Source organism: Lemur catta, chromosome 21, assembly GCF_020740605.2.
Source record: "Lemur catta isolate mLemCat1 chromosome 21, mLemCat1.pri, whole genome shotgun sequence".
In the NCBI taxonomy this organism is placed as follows: domain Eukaryota; kingdom Metazoa; phylum Chordata; class Mammalia; order Primates; family Lemuridae; genus Lemur; species Lemur catta.
Window position 1 is genome coordinate 8,047,179 of NC_059148.1, and position 22,288 is coordinate 8,069,466.

Below are 22,288 nucleotides of genomic sequence, written 5' to 3' on the forward strand. Positions count from 1 at the left end.
GCTCCCAGACTGGAGTTTGAGACTGTGGTTAGTGATTACGGGGGCTAAAATTAGCATTATCCAGAGTTTGGCTTTGCTTTCACAGCACATGTTTACAAGGAAATTCAGACCACTATAGTGAGTGAAATTGAAATAAACAGCCCATAATGGGGGACTGAGTACAGGGGCAGGCAGAGTCCCCAGCTGCCACCCCCAGGGACAACACTATGGAAAAGCCCAGCCTCCCTGCTGGGCACATAGCCGCCTCCACCTTCTGGGAAGGCCAGAGGCTGAAACACTCTGGAGAGATCTGATTTGCAAGTCTGCAGGTTATAGGGAGGTCTGGCCTTGGCCCCCCAACTGGGAAACTGAGCCCCTAAAAAAGAAGCTTCGAGGCTTGGCCAGTGTGAAACCTGAACCTGGTGTGGCCACACCCTCTGGGGACAGCATTTGATCAGGGAGGAAATGAAGGTAGTTGCTTCCTCTTTTCTGAACTCTGCCCTTCCTCATATTTAATCACAACATATCACTGTCAACCTTTGAGCAGAAGTGGCCATTTCCTCCCTGATCAGGGTCACCTTGCTTCATTTCAAGTGGCATGGCCAGGTCAGACCCCACTCCCACCCTTGCCCTAGGAGACAGAAACAAGAACATAAACTCATCAGCCCTGATGGAAATCGTTGGCAATCTCTTTCTGTGGCCCCATCTTCAGCATGCAGGACGGGGAGACTTCCCACACGCACCAACGTACAGTGGGGGTGGTCCTTGGGAATCTAGTATTAGCTGAGGCTACGGGAACTTGACCTACAGTCCCTTGCTCTGCCTGATGAAATGGATTTGTGGGATCACAGACTAACCGATTGATAGAGCTAGAAGCATCCTACAGACCTCAGTAGTCTACAAAACCTCCTCTTGTAAAACTGCCTCCTCCCAGGGGAACTTGTGCCCAGCACACAGCTGACTCCAGGGCCAGGTGCAAGTTTGGCAAGGGGCTCAGCAGCAGGAAGCCTGCTCCACCACAGGCTGGTGTTTAAGAGAAGAAAGAGCAAAGCAGCCTGGTAGAGGGACAGAAGCTAAAACAAGAGGTGTCAAAGCTCAGAGAGAATAAGATGGAGGGATCAGCTACGCTGGCCAGCACTCTCCAGCTCCTAGGTCCTCTTCTTCTGGGCCCTGACTGCCCGTCCCGCCACGGACCCCTCTCCTGCACAATGTACTCACAACACAGCCCCTCCCCAACATGGCCAAGTGGGCAGGTGTCCAGGGTGAGAGGGTTTCTGGGAAGGAGCAGGGGACACACAGGAGAGTAGGCCATCCAGGTGCCCCTCTCCCTTATCTCACTGCAGTGCACTCTGACTTCACCTGGACTTCGTTCCGTAACACAGGTGTACCCCTGATGAGCCATGACGTTCATGTGAAAGGCTGAGGGGCAACCAGGTCTTTGGTGATGCACCCTTGCATAACATACCCCTGACCAGCCCCTCAATCAATGACTGCCACACCCCAGTATCACCTGCAGACAAAGGTACCAACAAGCACCCTGACTTACCTCCAGCATCGGGACTCAGCTCGGAATCCTTGGACATTGTTGTCTCCTCCGATCAAGTACACGAAGTTGTTGAGCACTGCAATGCCCTGGTTGGACATGCGGGGGGCCAGGGAGGCAGTGAAATGCTTCCACTCTCCCAGCAGGGGGTTCAGGTACTTGGCCTGGTCACTAAGGACAGTGGATGGTGTGGAATGAATGCCCCCAAAGCCCACGACACACTGGAAGTCCGACCGCAGCTCCGTATGCGGGCCCTGCAGACTTGGCTGCAGGCTCTCATTACGGTGGTACATGAGGGCACTGGCCACTGTGTCCCTCAGTGGGCTGGGGTCCAGCTTGTCATGCAGCCGCTGGAGGACCTCAGCCTCCATCAGGGGAAACCGCACTGTCTCGAGGAGCTTGGGGGGCTCCTGCAGCGAGATCTGGTCAGCCTGCACCTGTTCCAGGCTGTAATGGTAGAGAAGGGCTCCCTCGTACACCTCAGACTCGCAGGAGACCTCCAGGCGATTGCTGCTGAGGAGGGAGTAGACCTTCTCCAGCGGCAGCTGGCGGTACTTGTCAGTCCGCGAGAAGGCCACAAAGTTTTTGAGGATGTAGGTGTCCAGCTGCTCGGTCAAGCGGCTCAAGTCAAACAGCTCGGCCAGCCGGTAGACGTCGAGGATGTTCTCCTCATCCACCCAGGACATGAGGAAATCACAGCAGAAGTGGATAATTTCTGGGATCTGCAGAGAAAACGACACCTGAGTTCAAGGCTGGGCTGGTGAAGAGCGTCTGGGGGTGGGAGACAGGATGGCAGCAGAAATACAGCCACCTGGAGGGGAAAGCAGAGCAGAAGCCCTCAACTGTCCCCAACCTTTCTGGACACACTGCAGACAACTAGAGCTTACTGCAGATTGGGTTTGGAAACATACCAAACAGGAGATGTGTGGCATGTTCTCAACCTCTCTGAGCCTCAGTTTCCTTGTCTATAAAGCAGGGATGGTTAAAATGAACAGGAACACACTGAAACTGAGAGCATGCACAGGTGCTACCTGGCACAGAGCAGACCCTTGACACGTGTCAATTCCCTTTTAGATCAAAAGTACTGGCTCTCCAGAGAAACAGGGTGCAGCACACACAGTCCCTGTGTCAGATGCCCTGGTTTGGAAGGGATCCGGGACTACCCCCATCCCACCAAGGGCTCCCCAAAAGAGTCTGCCTCTCCAACGGCGCTGGGGCTGAAAACACACCCAGCTCTCTCCTCCTGCCAGAACTCCCACCCAGTTCCCCAGGAGCACCAGGGCTGCTGGCAGGGCGCTCCAAACACTTGCCCAGTACACGTCCAGGAAGCTGACTCAGAATTTTTGCAAAGCAAGTAGGTCATCCTGAGGCCCCCGCCTGGGTCAAGACCCACTAGACTCCAGTGAGTGCAAGGGCTCCCTGGCAGCCACATCACCCCTTCCCCAGCCCTGGGGAGGCACATCAGGTGGAACGAGGGCAAGAGAGAGAGGACAGCAGTTAGGTGGAAGGGAGCCGGGCATGAAGGCACCCTGTGACCAGACAACCAAAGCATGGCAGGGTAGGAGATAAAGGGAAGGGCCCTGGGGCAAACTGCCTGGGATAACAAACCAGGTTTTGATAAATTCTTTAAGAAAGCAGGATTTTAGAGTTTCTCCAGGGTCCCCCTATGTCTGTGACGCAGTCATCTGCAGGATTTTCCCAGCAGGCTTGAACCCAAACTGCAGCCTTGAACACTGATAAAGGTATCTAGGTTGTTGCCCAGAACCCTGAAAGAAACCAGCCCTACCCTGAGCCAAGTTCCTTAAACTCTCACATAAACCCCATACCCTGACCCCTCATCTCTTCTCCTGTTGCCTGTTGTGAGGATACATTGCAGCACTCTGTATATAAGTTTCCCTAATACATGCTTTGGACTGACCACCCTGGATTCTTTCTTTGGAATCCCAACCAGCCCATTTCAGAACAGTTTGGGGCACAACCTTGTGGGAACTCCCCTGCCACTGATTTTTGGGGCAATTCCAGCCATGGGTTCAATGGGACAAAATGGTTTCTCTAAAAATAGGAACACCTGACTTATCCGGGATCAGCAAAGTAACCACATAAATAGAATAATTTTGCTGATTGACGCTTGAAGCTTATCATGACATTAAAAAAATTTTGAGACAGAATCTCACTCTGTTGTCCTGGGTAGAGTGTAGTGGTGTCATCATAGCTCACTATAATCTCAAACGATCCTCCTGCCTCAGCCTCCCAACTAGCTGGGACTACAGGTGTACGCCACCACGCCTGGCTAATTTTTCTATTTTTAGTAGAGATGAGGTCTTGGTCTTACTCAGGCTGGTCTCCAACTCCTGAGCTTCAGCGATCTTCCTGCCTCAACTCCCAGAGTGCTAGGATTACAGGTGTAAGCCACCGTGCCCAGCCAAAAAAATTTTTAACTCAAAAGACATCTAATGCTTGCTTGCCAGGGGATGTCCTAAGGACTAAAGGAACGTCTGGTAACTGTTGGACAGTATGTGCCTACACAAGATGTCCCTGGGGTGCTGTCTTAGGTCCTGAACGTCTTCATTTGACCTTCCATTTTATCCCTTTCCAGGCACTTTTGCTTTGCCTCTTCTTCCAAAAATGCTACTTCTGTTTTGTCATGGGCCAGGGTCCTGAAGACCAGGCTGTAGGCTGAATGTTCAGTGCGAACAGCCCTGAGTGAGCCTGAGCAGCAGCTCCTTGAGAGGACCCTGCTGCCTCACTTTCCCACTCTGTTTTCAGAGCAGCAGCCCCTCTGCCCAGTGTAGTCTTACAGGGGAACCAGCCTGTGCCTGGCCTAGGAAGGAGCCCCAAGAGAGGTTGAGAGAAGGGAATATGTTTGCTTTGGGTGACCCAGCGGGATGGGTTTGCTGGGATTCAGATCCAGGCCTCTGGGGACACTGTGAAGAGTCTGATCCCAGGCTAAGTGCAGGGCACAGCACATGGGGCCTAAGCCACCAGCTATCACTAGCTATGTGAGCAAACAAGATCTGGTAGGCCTATGGGCTCAACACTGTTATGCTGAGTAAAACCTGCTTTAAAACGGTACTGCAGAGAAGCCCATTACGTTAATAAACAAAGGGGGCTGCTACCTCTGAGGCACTGGGGAGATGGCCCGGGACTCAGAAGCATCAGCCCAACCTGTGGGAAGAGACTGCAGGTCACCATGCTGACTGAGGAGAGAGAGAAAACAGTGTCTGGGAAGATGATTTGGTGTCAGTGTGCATGATCAATGCAGGGAGGAAGAGAAAGCAGAAACAGAAATGGGAGGCCAGAGATGGCTACAAGCAATGCTGGCAAGGATGCCTTGTCTGAACTTGAGTATGGGGAATGAACAATGTAGAAGAACTCAAGAAGCCCCCTAGGTTGAGCCCAGGGTGCTGACAGGACGGTCGCAGAGCAGGACCTCAGACATCCTGGAACAGGTTGGATTTCCTATGACTTGAGTTTTTTTCTAATTGCCCCAAACATGGTTTCATCTGAAGAAAGGTCAGAATGACGAACTCAGCAAAGCGTTTTGTTTCACTTTCAAAAAATGTGGGATGAGGTGACTCTTAACCCAGACCAGGCCTCTGATGATAGCTCACAGGCACCTGCAGGGCCACCCCTGTGTCACTGCACCTATACCACTGAGATTCAATAGAATCTCCCAAATGTAATTCACACTATCACAGCCTCAGAAAACTTTTTCAATTCTACAGAAAACAAGTATTTAAAGTTCAGTAACAGAAAGGAAAATGGTTTTCAAGAGATATTAATACAAGCGGCCAAGCACAGGGACAGGTAGAAAGGCCCTTGGCAGCAATGCTGGGGGATGCTCAGCATCGCCAGACCCCAGGGCGAACGGAACATCCCATGTATGGCCTTGGGGTTGGCCCACTTGCTTATGTGCAGGATCCTTTCAACGGCAGGGAGTTAGGCCGAGGGAAGAAACCAGCAAATGAGAAGAGGGCAAAGGTAGACGAGCCTGGGCTGGGGGCATCTGGAGCAGTTGCACTCGAGCTCCCAGGGCATGACCCGAGCCTCCTCCCTGCTCTGTGGCCTCTTTCACCACTCAGTGTCCTTGCCCTTCTCACTCAGCTTCCAGCCAAAATGCCACTGCCCTACAGGCGTTCCAGGCATCATGGGGAATCCCATTTGGGTGCGGGTCTCAATGAGACGAGCCTCACCTGAAGCTGGCAGGCAGCCACCAGTGTCTCCTGCACATTGCTCAGGCTGAGCTCTAGCTCAGAGGTGTATATGAAATGCAGGATTTGGCACATGGCGTTGTAGGACACACCGTGGATCAGGACCTCTTCCTGCTCCATCTCCTTCAATCCCCCAGCAAACATTCCTCTGCAAAGTGAAGAGACAAGAAAACGGAGTCATAGCGATCAGGACACGAGACAAGGCCATTAGAGCAAGGGCGTCCAGAGTGGGGTCTGAGCACGGGTGCGGGGGCTGGCATGGGGCAGGCTGACCCGTGCTGTGCTGAGTGAATACCCTGCACGTGGGAGCTGTTCTACTTGGATCCTGACCAAATTTGGGCAGCTCTCCTGGGAATCACCCTGTCTCCTTTTTCATGGGCCCCAGGGGGGTCCCAGGTGAGCCTCAAGAGGACAGACCCACCTCCAATGCTTGCTTTCTGCTGCGCCCATTAGTGCAGTTCCTGAATCAGAGCAGCAGCAACTCCAGAGCACATTTCACAAGAATGAATGAATTAGTGGGAAACAAGTAGTCATTCCATCCAACGTGTTTATTCAGTTCCCACCAAATGCCAAGTACTACTCAAAGAGCACAAGGAGTAACGGTGAAGTAAACTGGTAAGATTCCTCTGTGCAAGTTTAATGCTAGCAAAGGAAGATAGACGATAAGAAAGAAAAATTGAAAAAAGGAAATAAGGTATTTAAGATGGCGGATATGCCGGGAGGGAATTCAACAGGGCATCAGTCACTGGCTGGGAGTGGGGGTGGGCGGGGCGATGAGAAGGGGCGGGGACAGCCCCCTCCCAAGGACTAAGACCTAAGGATGAGGCTGAGAGCCACACATGGCCAGCCATGGGGAGGGCATCCCAGGTGGAGGAAACAGGTGCACAAGTCCCGGGGCAAGAAGGAAAAGCTTGGCACGCAAGGCAGCCAAGATGAGAAGGAAGTGAGCAGGACACAGGACAAGGCCAAGCAGGCCCTGGGGCCAGGTCCAGCTACCTCTAGGCCAGGTGCAGTCTGGACTGAAATCTGAGCATTATGAAATGCTGCTTTGAGGAATTCACACAGAGAGAGTGGTACGTGCTGCCTGGCTTTCAGACCCAGGTGCTGGAGGAGGGGCCCCTGGAAGATGACCAGTTAGGCCAGAGCTTTCTGTAGGCCTGGAGGCCAGGGGTGACCCTGGCCCTGGGAGGTCAGTGTGGCTGGAGAGCACCAGTTGGGACAACCCTGGGGCACAGTGCAGAAAACCTGCTGACATGGCCGGGTGTGGTGGCTCACGCCTGTAATCCCAGCTACTTGGGAGGCTGAGGCAGGAGGATCGCTTGAGCCCAGGAGTTTGAGGTTGCAGTGAGCTAGTCTGACACCATGGCACTCTAGCCCAGGCAACGGAGACTCTGTCTCAAAAAAAAAAAAAAAAAGAATGTGCTGACAGACCGAAGCTAGCAGGGCCTGGGAGGACTCTGGCTCTCTGCTGGGTGGAGCTGCTGGGTAGACAGGGACTTTCTACTAATGCGGGGAACCTGGGAGGAACAGGACAGTCATGAGTCCTCTCCTGGTACGGTCAGTGTGAGACGTCTATGGGACATCCAAGTGGAGATGCTGATGAGGTGTCTGGAGGTAAGAGGCTGGAGCTGAAGATTTAACACACTGACTGCTATGTGAGTTGTATTTAACATTTGCTCCATATGTTAAATACACTAGTTTTGAGTCCCGGGCCTCGTGAAGCATATATAACTCACGCATCCCTTTACCTATTGACAATTTAATTATAAAAATGTGGATTAAATGAATAGAAGTCAATAAATTTCATTTTTCTACTTATGTTTACCTTTATTTATTTATTTATTTATTTTGGAGACAGAGTCTCGCTCTGTTGCCCGGGCTAGAGTGAGTGCCGTGGCATCATCCTAGCTCACAGCAGCCTCAAACTCCTGGACTCAAGCAATCCTTCTGCCTCAGCCTCCTGAGTAGCTGGGACTACAGGCATGTGCCACCATGCCCGGCTAATTTTTTCTATATATATTTTTAGCTGTCCATATAATTTCTTTCTATTTTTTTAGTAGAGACGGGGTCTTGCTCTTGCTCAGGCTGGTCTCGAACTCCTGAGCTCCAACGATCTGCCCGCCTCGGCCTCCCAGAGTGCTAGGATTACAGGCGTGAGCCACTGCACCCGGCCTATGTTTACCTTTAAATTACACTTAAGCCTGACAAGTCAAGAAAAACACTTTACCCTTATCAACTATTTTTCAAGTTTTCACATTACTAATTTTCAAATTTTTATATTACTTTTTATTGATGATGTAACAAATTTTTCATTCAATTAAAAAGGATTGTTTTGGGCTGGGCATGGTGGCTCATGCCTATAATCCTAGCACTCTGGGAGGCCGAGGTGGGAGGATCGCTCGAGGTCAGGAGTTCGAGACCAGCCTGAGCAAGAGTGAGACCCTGTCTCTACTAAAAATAGAAAGCAATTAGCCAGACAACTAAAAATACACAGAAAAAATTAGCTGGCATGGTGGTGCATGACTGTAATCCCAGCTACTGGGGAGGCTGAGGCAGAAGAGTCAGAGGGTGCTGTGAGCTAGGCTGAAGCCACGGCACTCTAGCCTGGGCAACAGAGGGAAACTGTCCCCCCCCCCCCAAAAATGATTGTTTTGTTTTCAAAGTTTTTATTCTCTTTTCATAATAAAACACGGTGGCCACAGGGGAAATTTTTTTTCTAGTGTGGCAGTGCATGGGTTAAATATGACAGTCAGCAACACTGAGATGTAAGAGTGGCTATTTTCACATTTTATTTATTTTTTGATTATGTAATACATATATATGGTACCAGATTTAAAATATGGCCGGGCGCGGTGGCTCACGCCTGTAATCCTAGCTCTGGGAGGCCGAGGCGGGTGGATCGCTCAAGGTCAGGAGTTCGAGACCAGCCTGAGCAAGAGTGAGACCCCGTCTCTACTAAAAATAGAAAGAAATTATCTGGCCAACTAAAAATATATATACAAAAAAATTAGCCGGGCATGGTGGCTCATGCCTGTAGTCCCAGCTACTCGGGAGGCTGAGGCAGTAGGATCGCTTAAGCCCAGGAGTCTGAGGTTGCTGTGAGCTAGGCTGATGCCACGGCACTCACTCTAGCCCGGGCAACAAAGTGAGACTCTGTCTCAAAAAAAAAAAAAAAAAAAAAAAAGATTTAAAATATATAAAAGGTGGTGGTGAAAGTCTCCTCTTCTCTGCTCCCAGTCATCAGTCAGTTCCCCTCCTGAGGGCAGTGCTATCCCCAGGGCAGTCATATTCTGCATCTTACTGTTTTTACTTAAGGATACGACTTGGAAACATCCACGCCCATGTACACAGGACTGCCTCACTCTTTGCAAAGGCTGTAGTCACTTTTTTTTTAAGAGACAGGGTCTCACGCTGTCGCCCAGGTTGAAGTGCAGTGGCACAATCACAGCTCACTATAACCTCCAATTCCTAGGTCCAAGCAATCCTCTGGGCTCAAGTGATCCTCCCACTTCAGCCTCCAGAGTAGCTGAGACTATAGGCACGTGACACCATGCCCAGCTAATTTTTAATTCTTTTTTTTTTTTTAGAGAGGGATCTCATCAGCCTGAGCAAGAGACCCCGTCTCTACTAAAAATAGAAAGAAATGATCTGGCCACCTAAAATATATATAGAAAAAACTAGCTGGGCATGGTGGCGCATGCCTGTAGTCCCAGCTACTCGGGAGGCTGAGGCAGTAGGATCACTTAAGCTCAGGAGTTTGAGGTTGCTGTGAGCTAGGCTGACGCCACGGCACTCACTCTAGCCCGGGCAACAAAGTGAGACTCTGTCTCAAAAAAAAAAAAAAAAAAAAGAGACAGGGTCTCAATATATTGCCCAGGCTGGTCTCAAACTCTTGGCTTCAAATGATCCTCATGCCTCAGCCTCCCAAAATGCTGGGATTACAGACATGAACCACTGTTCCCAAGCTAAATCTTTTAAAATAAAAGATTTTTAAAAAGAGAAAAAGGAGCCTAAAAGGAAAATAAAATATACACCTACTCCCTTTTTCCTTTTTTTTCTTTACCAAACATAGATGTTTAATTCTTTGTTGTATGTTTACTACTTTTCAGTAACTCAGAAATTACATCAAAATAAAAACTTTAAATAGGAAAAATTTTAAAAAGATGTTTACACCTCATACTCATTAGGATGCCCACTATTTTAAAAAACAGAAAATAACAAGTGTTGGTGAGGACGTGGAGAAACTATAGCCCTTGTGCACTGTTGGTAGGAATGTAAAATGGTGTAACCACTATGGTGGTTCCTCAAAAAATTAAAAACAGAATTATTAGCTGATCTAGCATTCCAACCTCAGGGTATACAACCAAAAGAATTTGAAAGCAGAGTCTCAAAGAGATATTTGTACACCCATGTTCATAGTAGCATTATTCACAACAGCCAAGAGGTAGAAGCAATCCAAGTGTCCATCAATGGATAGACAAAATATGGTGTATCCATACAACGGAATACTATTCAGCCTTAAAAATGAAGGAAATGTTACATGCTACACCATGGATAAACCCTAAGGATATTATGCTAAGTGAAATAAGCCAGTCACAAAAGGACAAATGATGCATGATTCTACTTAAGAGGTACCTACAGTATAGAGACAGAAAGTGGAATGGTGGGTGCTGGGGGTTTCTTATTTGTAAGATGAAAAAGTTTCAGATTTATAAGATGAAAAAGTTCTGGGTTCCAGAGATTTGTTTCACAACAATGTGAATATACATAACACTACTGAACTGAACAGTTAAAAAAGGTTAAGATGGTAAGTTTCATGTTGTGTTTTTTAAAATCACAATTAAAAAAAAAAAGATGTTCACCAAGTACCCAGCAGCCAGCAGCAGGAGGCTGATCAAGTAAGTGGAGGGTACAGCACAGAGAATGAGGGCTACCTCTACTACTGGTACCTGGATCTTCAGGATATCACAAGGTACAAAACGACACACCAGTGTGCTGCCTCTGATGTAAAGTGAAGGAGGGTAGAAACATTTCCAGTGACAGCTCGTTCAGGCACCTGATCTCTCACACAAACCCTTGAAGCCTGGTGTGTTTCAGAATTCAGCTTTCAATGTGAGAAATAGTATACACATGCCACATAGGATGGAGTGCCACCATGCCTAATAGAACTTTCAGAGCAGTAGTTCCCAGCCCAGGTGGGCTTTGTTCTTGGAAGGAAAGATTAGTTCCATGCTAGGGACTCTTTCTTACAATGCATGGCATTAACTGATCACACCCATAGGACCTGGGTCAGCACTTCATATTCAAACATCTTAATATTTTCAAAACAAAATATATAAAGACTCTCACTAAGTAGGATAAAAAACATTATTAGTTTCCTATCAGTTTGGAGTAGGCTCTGTGGTTTAATGAATTTGTACCAAACTGATTTTTTTTAAATGTTTAATTTAAGGCTGGGAGTGGCAACTTAAACCTGTGATCCTAGGACTCTGGGAGGCTGAGACAGAGGACTGCTTGAGGCCAGGCTAGCCTGGGCAACATAGTGAGACCCCATCTCTACAAAAAAAAAAAAAAATCAGCCAGGTGTGGTAGCTCCAACCTGTAGTCCCAGCTACTCGGGAGGCTAAAGCAGAACGATGGCTTGAGTCCAGGAGCTCGAGGCTGCACAAGCTATAATTGTGCCACTGTACTCCAGCCTGGATACAAAGCGAGACCCCATGTCAAAAATAAAGTTCAATTTCATATTTCAAAAGAGTTTTTAGGGCAAAAAAGTAAAAAAAAGTTCAATTTCAGAGCTTTTGGGGTTTCAGAATTGTGGACTAGTAGTTACAAAAAGAAACAGTGTATAGATGAATGGGAACATTTAAAAACTAGTTACCATGGGGTTGGGGAATGTGGTGGGAGGACAGGATAAAATGATACTTCACTGGAAATCCCTTTTCACCTACTCAAAATGTTTTTTAACTGTGAGAATGGATACTGAAGGTAATCACGAGCCTGCTCACCTGTCTGCAGATATGCTATATACACGTATAGAGATATATGCTAGGTTGCTATTGATCAGTTAACGCCATGCATTGTAAGAAAGAGTTCCTAGCATGGAACTAATCTTTCCTTCCAAGAACAAAGCCCACCTGGGCTGGGAGCTACTGCTCTGAAAGTTCTGTTAGGCATGGTGGCACTCCATGTGCCAGGGTCTCACTGAGGATTTTCACACGGTCATTCATAAATGAGCTATAGTTTTCTTTCTGTGTTTTGGCTGTCTGTCCAATTTTGACACCAATGTTATGTAACTTCAGTACAACATTTTGAAATCTTCCCTTCTTTTTCTGAAACTGCTCTGAAAAAGTTGAAATGGCATTGGTGTCTGCTCCTAAAAGGCACAGCTACCCTGGGGAACATCTGGGCTTTGTGCTTTTGTAGGGAATATAACTTTGTCTCTCTTCTGGGGGAAAAGTGCTATCAATTTATTTTTCTATAAAACCATTAATTGTTTCCAAAATTTCAGAACCACAAGCACTGAGTTGAGAAAAGTAGTCTTTTATAATTTACAGATGGTATGAAAACTAAGGGAGGAACAAGGTGATCCAAGGAGGTTGTATAAAAAGGACAGAGCCCTTGGGTCCTTCAGACCATAAGAGTCCAGGAAGAGAGAAGGAAGCAGCTCAGAGCCTACGAGGTAAGCAGGCAAGTGCTGGGCCAAGGTTGCCAAGAGATGGGCAGTGGAAATGTACTAACAAAAATCAAAAAAAGAAGACCTAGGATGCTGCTGACCATCCAATTCCTAAACCATGCACAGAGTGCATAGGAATAGTGGAGGAGGCTTCCTGCAGCAGGGCTCTGCCCAAAGAGAGGACAGCACAGCTCTCTGCCCTCCAGGGGCCAGCAGCATTCTGTGGGGAGGAAACTGCCATCCCTTCACCTGGGAAAAGGCAAGGGACAATTACAGAAGGCTCCTCACAGGAAGAAGCACCTCAGGGGGGCCTGGAAGGAAGATAAAATTCCACACAGCACAAAAGGCAGAGAAAGGCAGCACAGGCTCTGAGAATAACAGCAAGAGCACAGAGGCAAGAAAGGCCCAGAGCATGTCAGGACCACAGTGGATTTGGCTCAAGAGGACATCAGGCAACCAGAGGGAGAAGAGACAAGGAAAGCGGGGCTCCTGGAGGGTCTTGGTGCCAGGAGACTCTGACCATGTGAGGCCTCAGGCAGCAGCTCTCAACCCTGCACCACACACACTGGGGCAGCACTGCAGGTGAAGTCAAACCCTACATCTGAAAAGCAACTTCTGTTCTTCACAAAATAATTCAAATAGTGTCCATACTGTTCTTTTCAAGAAGAGTGGTGTGACAGTCACAGCCAGCATGGCCTGAAGGGCTGGGAGAGGGAGCCTGGGAGGTCCCACAGGCTCCACAACCCCCTGCCAGCCTCTCCTCACAAGCCCTAAGCCCCCTACAGGTGGCTCTCAGCTCCCCACCCTGCCCACTGTCCTGTATGTCATCTTAAAGCTTATTAAAGGCCTCAGCTGAACCCCCCAGTGAACTGAAAGGACTCTGATGGCCCTGGACATGTCTGCATCAAGCCACCACTGGGTCATATTCTCCATAAACTCCCTCTGGAGACAGGAGGCACTTAAATCGTAATAAAGTATTTTGCTCAATAGTTCCTAAAGTTAAAAAAAATGGAGAGTGAGAGAACTGCAACCAAGCCTTTATGACAAGAATTATCAAAGAGAATCTGGACTGGAACTACCTGGGCTTTTTGTCCCATCCTGCCCCTGCTGAGAGCCATGGGAGGCCCTCACTCCTTCTAAGCCTCATCTCACCTGTGCGAAATGAGGTTGGGAGACCACCTCTTGGGGTGCAGAGCAGTACACGCAATAAGGGAGACGGTGTACTGATTTGCTATTGTTTATCTATGTGACAACCATGTGGTAGGCACTAAGGGATAAGAAAGAAATTCCAGCCCACTGGGTGAGACAGACAAGCCTCCAGTTCCTCCTAATGTGCCAAGTGCTAGGATGGGGTCACACAGGAGGCCATGAGAAACGCCACAGGGGCCACAGAGCCCACTGAGAGGGCCAGAGGCTAATGCCTGAGGGTTGAGAGGTGAGTGCCAGAACGTGGATGCCCAGGGAAGAGGCTATGCTAAACATCATGTAGCTGTGCAGACAATGCAGATACAGCAATAATCACCTGGCCTCAGGCTTCAGCACCCTCGGGGTCCCAGAGGAGTGACCAGGGCTCATGTGGCCCTTCTAACCTTCCACTGGCATCACAAGAAGAGGGGGAGTGCTGAAAGACTTAGCAGTAAAATGTCATAGTGTCTTAAAAAAAGGTATGTGTGTATAAAACCAGAGAAAACAAATGTGACAATGTGTTAACAATTCATATTCAGGTGTTCATCATACTATTCTTTTGACTTTTCCATAGATTTGAAAATTTTCAAAATGAAAACATTAGGGGTGAGAATGGAAGCCAGATCAACGTAGAAAGAAAATCTGTTTTACACCAAGATACTGTATTTGCAGCAGCAAACTCACTTTACCAAACACATTACGAGTAAAGCCAAGTATGGTATCTTTCTAAAAAAGAAAAAAGAGAATATGCCCAAGAGACAGGACTGCTGAAAGAAAAACAAACTCTAGGACCTCTTCTGTCTCTCATGCTTGTTGACCAGGTCGCCACAATCAGCAGCCGGGGAGGCCCTTGGGTGAGCAGGAGACCAGTCACTGTCAGTGCCACTACCATTTCTTTTTAAATTTCAGCGTATTACGGGGAGTACAAATGTTTAGGTTACATATATTGCCTTTGCCCCATCCGAGTAAGGGCTTCAAGCATGAAGTGCACGAAGTGCATACTGCCTCTATTAGGTGTGAATATACCCATCCCCTTCTCCCCTGCAACTACCTTTACTACTGGAGCTAGGATACCTGTGTTATTTTCCTTATAAAAACATGTGTAGGGAACTCACCTGAAGTAATCACAGGACGCAGCCAGCAGGATGCGATGGGCCTCTATGTGTCTGCCCTCCACCACCAGGACGACGTCGAAGAGGATCCCACTGTCCCGGAGAGCCAGCAGCCCCCGGAGCAGGGCCTGGGAATGTTGCGCGCTGCGGTAGGTGTTGTTGATGCAGTGCTGGGAGGGCTGTGCTGGCAACTTGCACAGCTGGGTGAATTCCTGCTCCTCTGCCATCCTGGTAGCCACAAGACCCCTCACCACCACGGCCGTCAACTGGCAAGACGGGGGACAGGGAGTGAGCAGGCAGATAGCACCCCCATAGTGCATGGGCTGGCGGCACCTGCTGCTCTCCATGCTCCTGTGCCTCCCACTAGCTCACCTGTGCTTTGCCTGGGATCCCAAGCCCCCTAACTCCTTCTCTCCTCCCACCTCTGGTCCAGTTTGGCTTTCTTCCTAATGACCTGTACCCCCTCATCCCCAAGATCCTTAATCACATTTTCTCTCCTTCAGCATCACAGTCAAACAGAAGGGTTTTGGGAGATAGACTGACCCGGGCTGAAGCCCAGCTCCACCATGGACTTACAATATGACCAACCTGAGCTGCTCCTGGTCCCTCATCTGTAAAAAGGGAGATAAAGCACCCACCCCATTGGGGTGCTCTACAACTGGTAAAATGAACATAAAGCACCAGCATACACCAGGTTCTCAAGAGCTCTTCCTCTCTCCCATTGAGAGAGAACAAAATTGGGCTCCCCCTGGCAGGAATGGATGCATAAAAATGCCAGGAGACCCAGACACAGGGGTCTGGAGGTGGGGGCTGGCAGGGAGGGTTGTTTCTAGGACCTACCTTTCTTTACTGAGATTCGGAGAACCAAGCACAGTAACTTGGACTGGGCCTGATGCATTCAAGTTCATCTGCATCATGCTTTCAATTGAAGGTTACCTTCCAATAATTGAGTAAGCATGCACAAAAAATGCAAACTGATTTCACTGGGAGCCTCAGAAACCCAACTGGTAAAACAAACCTACCGTAAACAGACTTTTGCCATGGACCAACCAGAAGCCACTGTGGACAGCTGGCCACCCAGGGCCAGGGAGTGGCCAGTCCTGCACCACGAGGTATGGCCAAGCTGCACGTCCTGTGGGTACAGCACAGCCTGTCAGCTACAAGACGTGAACATCTGCCTTCTCTGTCTCATGTTGCCCCACTTTGCTCTCCCCAAAATGTGTTTTTTCTCCAATAACCTACTACAGTCATGCATCACTCAGAACAAGGACACATTCAGAGAAATGCACTGTTAGCTGATTTCATCACGATGCAAACATCATAGAGTGTACTTTTTCCTTTTTGGTTTTCCTTACTAGAACTAAAACTACCATATGAAATAGAGTGTACTCACACAAACCTAGATGTTATAGCCTATTACAGACCTAGGCTACATGGTATTGCTCTTAGGCTACAAACCTATATAGCACGTTACTGTACTCCTGAGTGGAAAAACCAGAAATTGTCCTCTGCTCTCACACAACAATAAACACAGAAGACTTCTGTGACCAAATGTGTGCAGGGGTGGGGAGGGGAGGCTTCCCCACCAACAAGGAAGGGATCAATTCTGCAGGAGACACCAGGTGGGTGTCCTCCAATTCAATTCAGACACTATATACCTGGAGACAGTGTCAGGTCCCACGCAGGTTAAGGGCTCAGAACCACAAGACTTCCCCCCACTTCCAATGCCAACTGCAAGCCCCAGGTTGTTTTGCCTGTTCCTCTGACTGACTAGCTATGAATTTGGGCTCCCACAACCCCCTCCTTAGGTTCAATTAATTTGCTAGTGCGGCTCACAGAACTCAGGAAAACACTTACTTACGTTTACTGATTTATTATAAAGGATATCACAAATCAAGAGATGCACACAGCAAGGCATGTGAGAAGTGGCTCAGAGCATCTGTGCCCTCCCAGGAGCACCACCCTCCAGGAAACTCCACATATTCAGCCATCTAGAAGCTCCCAAAGCCAGCCATTTTGGGTTTCTATGGAAGCTTCATTACATAAGCATGACCACTGGTGGTCACTGACCACTGGTGATCAACTTAACTTCAGTCCCTCTCTCCTCTCTGGAGGCTGGGAGGTGGGGCTGAAAATCCCACCCCTCTAACCTTGCCTTGGTCTTTCCTGTGACCAGCCCCACTCCTGAAGCTTCCTAGGGGCTGCTGGCCAACATACAAAAAGACATCACTTTGGAGGTTCCAAGGATTTTAGGAGTTGAATGCCAGGAAATGGGATGAAAACAAAATACATATTTCACAACATCACGGTGCTAAATACTGTGGGCAGTTTTTAATACCATGATAAGTATCTGTGTATCTAAACATAGAAAAAGTACAGTAAAAATATGGAATTACAATCTTATGGGACTAACATCATATATGCAGTCTGGTCCACTGTTAATCAAAACATTCTTATGTGGCACATGACCATGTATCTTTAAAAATAAAAAATGAAAAATATGCTGGGCACAATGGCTCATGCCTATAATCCCAGCATTTTAGTAGCCTGAGGCGGGAGGATTGCTTGAGGCCAGGAGTTCAAGACCAGCCTGAGCAACATAATAAGACCCTGTCTCCACAAAAAATAGAAAAAAATTAGCCAGGCATGGTGGTGCGCCTGTAGTCCCAGCTACTCAGGAGGCTGCGGCAGGAGACTTGCTTGAGGCTGCAGTGAGCTATGATGACGCCACTGCACTCTAACCCAGGCAACAGGGTGAGACTCTGTCTCAAACAAAAGGAAGAAAGAAAGACAGAAAGAAGGAAGGAATAAAGAAAGAAAAGAAAAAGAAAAAAAAAAAGATCCTAATATAAAACTTGCCAAAAAGAAGAGGTCTCTCTTCTCACTACTGAGGCTCAGAGGCACCCCCACCTCCTCCTGGACCTGTTTGCTCTGGACCCTCTACTGCTTCCCATCTTTGTGCCTGCCCCCTTCCATCTGCCTCATGGACTTGGGACCTCTGCCACCCACTCATTCCTAACACCCACCCTGGACTGACTGATCTTTCTCAACAAAGCCCCAGAGATGGCAAGAGCTGAGGTGTGTCTCATGTTGACCACCTCTTGCTTAGGATTCTCTCTTGCCTGGAAACTCTGCCCTACAGCAATGCCCTCTTTTCAGATCTCTTCCTTTCATCCAATATACCCTGTTGTTCCAGCCCACTCTTCTTTCCTAAGAGCCTGCGTTCCCAATTACACCTCCAGCTCACTGCCTAATCCAGCAGTAGCCCACCAACTGATCTATTTTGTTATTTGTACAGCTACCATTTCCACATTGGAAACCTCTTGATCTCAGTTATCTCTTTTCCTTTCTAACCCTGTGCCCTATAAGACCCTCTAGTTCTGATTCCTTCTCCTCTCCCCTAGCTCTGACAGCCACCCCCTACTCCTCCAAGGCCGCCGCTCTGGGTCAGACCTCAGCAATGAGCCCCAACCAGTTTCTCTACTTCTTGCCTCATCCCCAGGCTTCATGGAGGTCCCCAAATGCCCCTGTGAGTGCACCATCAGACTTCTCAAGCGCTGGCTCTCTGCTGCCTCCTGCTCAGGGCTCCTGTGACCCTGCTTGAAATTCTCCTTCAGGCTTTTCCTCCCCTGTCCTGTCACTAGTCCTTAAACTAAAAGGGATATCTGTCATCCTTTGAATACCTTCAACCTCCCACCTGTACCTCTTGTCTCTCCTAACTGCATATTGGTCAAGGTCTAGCTCAATTGCTTCTCCATCACTGTATCAAGAATACAACAAACATGCTTCACCACTCAAACTTGTCTAATCTACCCACCACAAGGAGATTCAGGTTTCCTAAGGGCTGGGGCTTTAACTCACAAACATCTCAAAGCCCCCAAGGCTGGCTGTACCACTTGCTAACCACAGACTCCAGGCGTTTGGCTCATACATCCAAACCTCAGCTTCCTCATCACCACCATGGCCACGGGGGCCGCCTTTTCTAGGGGTGACCATGAGGACTGACTGCCCCAACAGACGACAAGCCCCCACGCAGAGTCCTTATCTGCTGTGAGCACAGCAGCACCTCTGCCATGTTGAGAAAACAGGAAGACTACTTCCTTGAGCAGACAAAGCACATTTACCATGCACAATTTAAGAAAGTGAGCTAGGTGCTGAGGAGCGGGTGTGAAGAAAAGTGAACCAATTCCCTGCTGTGAAGCAGCACAGCAGGGAGTGCAACAACACCTAAGACCACACATATAAAGCAGCACTGTCATGGCACAGAGATTCAGCAGAACGCTAGGCAACAATTAAAATGAGCAAACTGGAACTCAAGCTGTAGTCATCAAAGTGGAAAAAAATCTCAAAGCCATGAAGAGAAAAAACAGAAAATTGCAGAATATGTATGGTACAATTTCATTTACAAAAAGTTTGAAAACACACTGACAATATTATTTAGTATTGTTTATACATAGGCATTACGGTATTAATATAAAACAGCATAAACACCTTTATAGAAATGATAAATGTCAAATTCTGAGTCATAATTTTCTTCAGGATGGAAAAAGGGAATGTTTCATTACTTCAAAAAAAAAAAATCATGTAAGACAAGCCACAAAAAGACTTGACAGGGATCTGTTATTCCCTATACTTTCCTGTTGGTTTGAAATGTTTAGTAAAAAAATTCTCAAATGTATTTTCCAATATGTAATACATTCACGTGATTCAAATTCAAAAGGTAAAAAAACGATATTATAAAACTCCAATTGCCTTCCCATCTATGCCCCAACCACATTCTCTCCCAGAGGAAACTACTGTTCCACTTCCCTGCATACTCTTCCAGCAGGCATACACAGAATCTCAGGTGAACCTATCAATCTATAATATTCTTTCCCCCTTTTTACTAGCTTTTGCACAACTTCACACCCCTCCCATAGTCCCCTGTATGAATCAATATATTTTATTTCACCAATCCTAGTGAGAGACATCTGGGTTTCCTCTAATTGTTTGCTTTTGCAAATAGCTGTACACAGAAAATCATTTAAATATGCCACACACATAGCAGATAGCTGGGGAAAATCTCCTAGATACAGAACTTCCAGGTCATTTTAATTTTAATGTGTAACTGGATTTGTCATTTTAATGGACACTATCAAAGTGCCCTCCATAGAGGTTGTACCAGTTTATTCTCCCACCATCAAAGTATGGGAACCTGATCGAGACCACTAGCTTACCAACAGCGTTTCTTTCTAATCTTTGCTGATTTAGATGAAAAACGGCATTTCAGAGTATAACTACATTTATATAACTGACACTTTTAAAGATTAAAAAAAGTCAAAATGTAGCACATCCTTTGTGATTCCTTTCCAAGGCCTGTTTTCCTCAGATAAAGTACGCTCTTAAGAGCTCACTCAGTGGCATCCTCGTGTCCCCCTTTTCATTTGACAGAAAGTTACTCTATCCTGAGTCCTCCCTTAGATTAAGTCACCCTCAGTCCCCAATTCTAGTCATATCAGCAAGATCCCTCTGGTCTGAGCTGTTCAAAACTTTAGGGGGGAGCAGAAAAGAAGTTTTATGTCCCCAGTAGGTACAAGCTGAAGGACATAAAATGAATTTTTATGAACTCACGGATGACCGTCGAAAGCATTTTAGAGGCATTTTCCACTCAACACCACTTCCGAGCACATACCCTCAGTCTTTGAAGGGCCCCAAACGAGCAGCGTCTGCCCTCGGCGAGCCCCAGGCTTGGCAACATAAAGTTAAGGCCTGCGACAAAGGCAAAGGGTCCGGGGGTGGGGGTGGGGTAGGTGGGTCCCAATTTCCTGAGGGGGATGCGCTGTGGAACGAACCTTCCAGAGAGCAGACCTGGGCATCTCTGCGCCCAGCCCGGTCCCCCGCGAGCCCCGGAGCCAGGGACCCCGGGGCAGAAGGCGGAGGCGCCCGCGCTGCCGCCCCAGGTCGGTTCTGGTCGGTTCGCCCGGAACGTAATAAAACGGAACCGGCAGCCGACACTTCGCGATCAGGCGATTTTGCACTGACAGCGCGGTCGCCGACTCCCCTCAGGAAAGCGGGCGAGCTGGTGAGGCTGGGCTCTCACGGCCCCGGCCCGGCCCCGGCTGCGGAGACTGAGGCCCTGCAGGCCGAGGGCCGAGGTCGGCCGGGTGGTGGGGCCGGCCCGATCCGCCCGCCTGTTGCAGGACGCGCCGCGCCGCCCAAGGGTCGCCGCCGGGAAGGCCGTGCGAGAGCCGCCGCAGGCAACAGGCCTGCCCGGGAGCGAGAAGGCCCGCAGCCAGCAGCGGCGCGGACGCCCGGGACCCCGGAGCCCCGCCCGCGGCTGAGCGCCAGCTCCCCGCCGGCCGCGCCCGGGGGTCCCGCCGGCCGCGCCCCCGCCACGTCAGGCCGCGGGCTCTCCTCAGGGCGCCGCCCCCGCACCTCCAGCCCGCGCCCGCCCCCGGGCCCCGGGGTCCCGCGCCGCTAGCTCGCCCCCTGCCCACGCCCGCCCCCCTGCAGCCCGCCGCCCGCGCTCCCAGCCGCCCGGCCCGGCCCGCCCGGTCCACGCCTCGCGGCTGACCTGGTGCCGCCGAAGCTGAGGCCGCACTCGCGAAAGGCGGGAGGCGGCAGGCGGGGCGAGCGCAAGGCCGGCGGGGCGGGGCCTCGGTCGTCACGTGGGCGCCGCGCAGGCGCAGCCGGGCTGATCGCGGATGCGGGCGACTGACCGGGGGGCGGGGGGCGACCGCGGGCGGGGGTGGCGCCGGCTCTGACGCGACTTCTAGAGCCTGGCGGGGATGGACGATTGAACGAATGAGTGAATAAATGAACGAACGCCTTTGGGCGAGGGTCGCGCCGTGTAAATCCATTTCTTCCTTCATTCCCTTGTTCATTTCTTCATTCCCTCCTCTCCCTCCCTCCCTCCCTCCTTCATTCATTCATTCCTGCACTCCCTCATTCCCTCCCTCATTCACTCCCTCCTTCACTCATTCATTCCCTCCTTCACTCGTTCCCTCCCCCATTCTCTCCTTCACTTCCTCATTCCGTCCACTCATTGATTCCTTCCTTCACTCATTCATTAATTCCCTCCTTCGCTCCCTCATTCCCTCATTCACTCCCTCATTCCCTCCCTCCTTCACTCATTCATTCCCTCCTTCACTCGTTCCCTCCCCCATTCCCTCCTTCACTCACTCATTCCTCCCTCCCTCATTCCCTCCTTCACTCATTCCCTAGCTCTTTCACTCGTCCACCCCCTCCTTTAGAGCAGACAGCGCCACTGGAAGGCGTGCGCCCCCTGCTGGGTATTGGGAAGAACAGCCGGACACAGTCGATGGGAACAGGTGCTAGCTTGTTTCCCCGTTTACTGAGATTTTGGAATAAATCCTGTGCCCAATCCTAAAGCTTGGTCCTGCCGTCCAGGCTCTTGGCATTCGCCTTTCTCCGCCTCACCTGCAAGAGGATCCCACCTTCCGAGGCGCACCCTTATTGGCCGTGTGCGGAGGTTGGAGCCGCCTCCTGATGGATGGCGTTGTGTCAGCGTGTCCCGCCTGGTTTTGAGAGGGATTGTGGAGGATGGGGAGAGACGTGGGGAGAGGATGTGGCAGAAGGTCATTCG

The 22,288-nt window shown here is 49.3% G+C and overlaps 1 protein-coding gene across 6 annotated transcripts in view; it reads right to left on the bottom strand.

Moving 5' to 3' along the window:
- The window catches only part of KLHL22 (kelch like family member 22), a 36,967-nt gene extending 15,645 nt beyond the window's left edge, over window positions 1-21,322 (bottom strand). The window contains exons 1-6 of one of the 6 annotated variants that reach the window (XM_045535220.1): window positions 21,257-21,277; window positions 20,314-20,451; window positions 15,726-15,835; window positions 14,707-14,969; window positions 5,716-5,881; window positions 1,526-2,244 (exon numbers count right to left, since the gene is read on the bottom strand). In XM_045535220.1, the coding sequence (XP_045391176.1) occupies window positions 1,526-2,244; window positions 5,716-5,881; window positions 14,707-14,969; window positions 15,726-15,835; window positions 20,314-20,332 (1,277 nt within the window). In that variant the 5' untranslated portion in view covers window positions 20,333-20,451; window positions 21,257-21,277. Of the gene's footprint in view, window positions 1-1,525; window positions 2,245-5,715; window positions 5,882-14,706; window positions 14,970-15,725; window positions 15,836-20,313; window positions 20,477-20,534; window positions 20,841-21,256 lie in introns of those variants that run through there. The other 5 variants (XM_045535223.1, XM_045535224.1, XM_045535219.1 and 2 more) reach the window with 5 other exon arrangements.
- Window positions 21,323-22,288: the final 966 nt, after the last annotated feature.